This window comes from Dendropsophus ebraccatus, chromosome 11 (genome assembly GCF_027789765.1).
Source record: "Dendropsophus ebraccatus isolate aDenEbr1 chromosome 11, aDenEbr1.pat, whole genome shotgun sequence".
NCBI classification, from domain to species: Eukaryota; Metazoa; Chordata; class Amphibia; order Anura; family Hylidae; genus Dendropsophus; species Dendropsophus ebraccatus.
Genome location: NC_091464.1, coordinates 93,568,325 through 93,573,820, shown reverse-complemented (window position 1 = coordinate 93,573,820; position 5,496 = coordinate 93,568,325). Strand labels below are relative to the sequence as shown.

Below are 5,496 nucleotides of genomic sequence, written 5' to 3'. Positions count from 1 at the left end.
TATAGAGAAGATTTAAAGTATTAGTTGTATTTATCATCACTGATATGATTGCAGTCAGACCCCGAGACATCGGTGTAATTCTAGCAGAGGGCACCGAGAGGAGACGGCAGCGGCACAGCGAGAACGACACCAGAAAAGACTGATACAGTGTAATACCTGGTGCAAGAGGGATACATAGTGTAATACCTGGTGCCGGAGGGATACATAGTGTAATACCTGGTGTCGGAGGGATACATAGTGTAATACCTGGTGCCGGAGGGATACATAGTGTAATACCTGGTGCCGGAGGGATACATAGTGTAATACCTGGTGCAGGAGGGATACATAGTGTAATACCTGGTGCAGGAGGGATACATAGTGTAATACCTGGTGCAGGAGGGATACATAGTGTAATACCTGGTGCCGGAGGGATACATAGTTTAATACCTGGTGCAGGAGGCATACATAGTGTATTACCTGATGCAGCAGTGATACATAGTGTAATACCTGGTGCAGGAGGGATACATAGTGTAATACCTGGTGCAAGAGGGATACATAGTGTAATACCTGGTGATACATAGTGTAATACCTGGTGCCGGAGGGATACATAGTGTAATACCTGGTGCAGGAGGGATACATAGTGTAATACCTGGTGCCGGAGGGATACATAGTGTAATACCTGGTGCAGGAGGGATACATAGTGTAATACCTGGTGCAGGAGGGACACATAGTGTAATACCTGGTGCCGGAGGGATACATAGTGTAATACCTGGTGCCGGAGGGCTACATAGTGTAATACCTGGTGCAGGAGGGATACATAGTGTAATACCTGATCCAGGAGGGATACATAGTGTAATACCTGGTGCAGGAGGGATACATAGTGTAATACCTGGTGCAGGAGGGATACATAGTGTAATACCTGGTGCAGGAGGGATACATAGTGTAATACCTGATCCAGGAGGGATACATAGTGTAATACCTGGTGCCGGAGGGATACATAGTGTAGTACCTGGTGCCGGAGGGATACATAGTGTAATACCTGATCCAGGAGGGATACATAGTGTAATACCTGGTGCCGGAGGGATACATAGTGTAGTACCTGGTGCCGGAGGGATACATAGTGTAATACCTGGTGCAGGAGGTATATATAGTGTAATACCTGGTGATACATAGTGTATTACCTGATGCAGCAGTGATATATAGTGTAATACCTGGTGCAGGAGGGATACACAGTGTAATACCTGGTGTAGGAGGGATACACAGTGTATTACCTGATGCAGCAGTGATACATAGTGTAATACCTGGTGCAGGAGGGATACACAGTGTAATACCTGGTGATACATAGTGTAATACCTGGTGCAGGAGGGATACATAGTGTAATACCTGGTGCCGGAGGGATACATAGTGTAATACCTGGTGCAGGAGGCATACATAGTGTAATACCTGGTGCCGGAGGGATACATAGTGTAATACCTGGTGCCGGAGGGCTACATAGTGTAATACCTGGTGCAGGAGGGATACACAGTGTAATACCTGGTGCAGCAGTGATACATAGTGTAATACCTGGTGCCGGAGGGATACATAGTGTAATACCTGGTGCAGGAGGCATACATAGTGTAATACCTGGTGCAGGAGGGATACATAGTGTAATACCTGGTGCAGGAGGGATACATAGTGTAATACCTGGTGCCGGAGGGATACATAGTGTAATACCTAGTGATACATAGTGTGATCACTAATAGTAGCAGGCTCAGTTTGGTGTTCCTTTCTTCAGCACTGACAGGAAGTGGAAGAGAGAAGAAGTACTCAATGTGTATTGTCTCCAGCTCCTGACTCCTGGTTGCATTTTGTCTCTGCGCTTTAACTTTTTGGTGGATTCAGAACTGGAGAAGTCATTGCTATATCTATATGCTTCTGAAGCATGCTGTAGGTGTACTCTATTAATGCTTCGAGTCCTCCTCACCAGTGCAGCTGCCATGTGTCATGTATAATACTGGAGTACTACCAAGGTGCCTTGGGGCTGGGGTGACGGCTTCCTCTTTTGCCTTTACAGTTACACCCCTAGGAAGGGGCCAGACATCCCGCAACAATCCGTATATGTGAGTCCCTTGCTTCTCAGTAACTTCTTTGCACATTGTACAGGTGAAACTTTCTTCTTTCTGCAGGATAACAAATTTGCATATTTATTTCCCATGGAGCATTGCCTGAAGAATAAATCTCCTTACCAGTGATCTCATTAATGAGAGTCCACACTCTGCCTGTGCAGCATCAAAGTCACCTCTCCAGCCTCCCGGCACCGTACCAAGGGACAAGATCCCCAACATCTGTCCTCACATAGGCACCTCTCCAGCCTCCTGACACCATACCAAGGGGCAAGACCCCCAACAATCCGTCCTCAAAAAGTCATATCTCCAGCCTCCCGGCACAGTATGAAGGGGCAAGACCCCCAACAATCCCTCCTCACAAAGTCATCTCTCCAGCCTCCCAGGACCGTACCGAGGGGCAAGACCCCCAACAATCCGTCCTCAAAAAGTCATATCTCCAGCCTCCCGGCACAGTATGAAGGGGCAAGACCCCCAACAATCCCTTCTCACAAAGTCTTCTCTCCAGCCTCCCAGGACCGTACCGAGGGGCAAGACCCCTAACAATCCGTCCCCACAAAGTCACCCCTCCAGCTTCCCGACACAGTACGAAGGGGCAAGACCCCCAACAATCCATCCTCACAAAGTCACCGCTCCAGCCTCCCAGCACCATACAAAAGGGCAAGACCCCCAACAATCTGTCCTCACAAAGTCACCTCTCCAGCCTCCAGGCACCGTATGAAGGGGCAAGACCCCCAAAAATCCCTCGTCACAAAGTCACCTCTCCAGCCTCCCGGCACAGTACGAAGGGGCAAGACCCCCAACAATCCATCCTCACAAAGTCGCCGCTCCAGCCTCCCAGCACCATACGAAAGGGCAAGACCCCCAACAATCCATCCTCACAAAGTCATCTCTACAGCCTCCCAGGACCGTACCGAGGGGCAAGACCCCCAACAATCCGTCCTCAAAAAGTCATATCTCCAGCCTCCCGGCACAGTATGAAGGGGCAAGACCCCCAACAATCCCTTCTCACAAAGTCATCTCTCCAGCCTCCCAGGACCATACCGAGGGGCAAGACCCCCAACAATCCGTCCCCACAAAGTCACCTCTCCAGCTTCCCGACACAGTACGAAGGGGCAAGACCCCCAACAATCCATCCTCACAAAGTCACTGCTCCAGCCTCCCAGCACCATACAAAAGGGCAAGACCCCCAACAATCCGTCCTCACAAAGTCACCTCTCCAGCCTCCAGGCACCGTACGAAGGGGCAAGACCCCCGAAAATCCCTCGTCACAAAGTCACCTCTCCAGCCTCCCGGCACAGTACAAAGGGGCAAGACCCCCAACAATCCATCCTCACAAAGTCGCCGCTCCAGCCTCCCAGCACCATACGAAAGGGCAAGACCCCCAACAATCCATCCTCACAAAGTCGCCGCTCCAGCCTCCCAGCACCATACGAAAGGGCAAGACCCCCAACAATCCCTCGTCACAAAGTCACCTCTCCAGCCTCCCGGCACCGTACCGAGGGGCAAGACCCCCAACAATCCGTCCTCAAAAAGTCATATCTCCAGCCTCCCGGCACAGTATGAAGGGGCAAGACCCCCAACAATCCCTTCTCACAAAGTCTTCTCTCCAGCCTACCAGGACCGTACCGAGGGGCAAGACCCCTAACAATCCGTCCCCACAAAGTCACCCCTCCAGCTTCCCGACACAGTACGAAGGGGCAAGACCCCCAACAATCCATCCTCACAAAGTCACCGCTCCAGCCTCCCGGCACCATACAAAAGGGCAAGACCCCCAACAATCTGTCCTCACAAAGTCACCTCTCCAGCCTCCAGGCACCGTACGAAGGGGCAAGACCCCCAAAAATCCCTCGTCACAAAGTCACCTCTCCAGCCTCCCGGCACAGTACGAAGGGGCAAGACCCCCAACAATCCATCCTCACAAAGTCGCCGCTCCAGCCTCCCAGCACCATACGAAAGGGCAAGACCCCCAACAATCCATCCTCACAAAGTCATCTCTACAGCCTCCCAGGACCGTACCGAGGGGCAAGACCCCCAACAATCCGTCCTCAAAAAGTCATATCTCCAGCCTCCCGGCACAGTATGAAGGGGCAAGACCCCCAACAATCCCTTCTCACAAAGTCATCTCTCCAGCCTCCCAGGACCGTACCGAGGGGCAAGACCCCCAACAATCCGTCCCCACAAAGTCACTGCTCCAGCCTCCCAGCACCATACAAAAGGGCAAGACCCCCAACAATCCGTCCTCACAAAGTCACCTCTCCAGCCTCCAGGCACCGTACGAAGGGGCAAGACCCCCAACAATCCCTCGTCACAAAGCCACCTCTCCAGCCTCCCGGCACAGTACAAAGGGGCAAGACCCCCAACAATCCATCCTCACAAAGTCGCCGCTCCAGCCTCCCAGCACCATACGAAAGGGCAAGACCCCCAACAATCCATCCTCACAAAGTCGCCGCTCCAGCCTCCCAGCACCATACGAAAGGGCAAGACCCCCAACAATCCCTCGTCACAAAGTCACCTCTCCAGCCTCCCGGCACCGTACCGAGGGGCAAGACCCCCAACAATCCCTCGTCACAAAGTCACCTCTCCAGCCTCCCCGCACCGTACGAGGGGACAACCCCTCATCACAAAGCCACCTCTCCAGCCTCCCACGACCGTACCGAGGGGCAAGACCCCCAACAATCTGTCCTCGCAAAGTCACCTCTCCAGCCTCCCAGCACCGTACTAAGGGGCAAGACCCCCAACAATCCCGCCTCACAAAGTCACCTCTCCAGCCTCCCAGGACCGTACCGAGGGGCAAGACCCTCGACAATCCGTCCTCACATAGTCACATCTCCAGCCTCCTGGCACCATATGAAGGGGCAAGACCCCCAACAATCCACAATCCGTCCTCACATAGTCACGTCTCCAGCCTCCCAGCAACGTACGAAGGGGCAAGACCCCCAACAATACGTCCTCACATAGTCGACTCTTCAGCCTCCCAGGACCGTACGAAGGGGCGAAACCCGTAACAATTCATCCTCACATAGGTAGCTCCTCCTTTATGGGGAGACAGGTAAGTTGTTCAGCTTTACGATAGCGGCAGAACCCCTGTAAAGGTAAAATCCCGATCCTACCCTGGTCTAAAAACATAACCTGAAATAACATTTCTAATATTCATGCAATCAGGACGGATTCAGGAATAGATTTACAGGAACAAAAGTGATAACAATATTCATCTCTAAGGTGTTAAACATGAAAGCAGGAAAAAAACTGAAGACCGCGCTTACATATCACAAAAACTGAATGCCAAAAAAATGCTGAAAGAAGAGTGAACAAAACTGCTAAGAACGTTATATCAACACAAAGTGAAATCAGGAAACTTCCTCCGGTCAGTGCTCTAGACACTTCCTGACATGCACAGAGGTGGCAGCAGAGA

The 5,496-nt window shown here is 51.8% G+C and overlaps 1 protein-coding gene across 1 annotated transcript; it reads left to right on the top strand.

Annotated features, from left to right (window-relative positions):
* Positions 1-3,058: 3,058 nt before the first annotated feature.
* Positions 3,059-5,089, top strand: LOC138767442 (proteoglycan 4-like). Its single transcript, XM_069944943.1, has one exon. The coding sequence runs from the start codon at positions 3,059-3,061 to the stop codon at positions 5,087-5,089; it is 2,031 nt and encodes a 676-aa protein (XP_069801044.1).
* Positions 5,090-5,496: the final 407 nt, after the last annotated feature.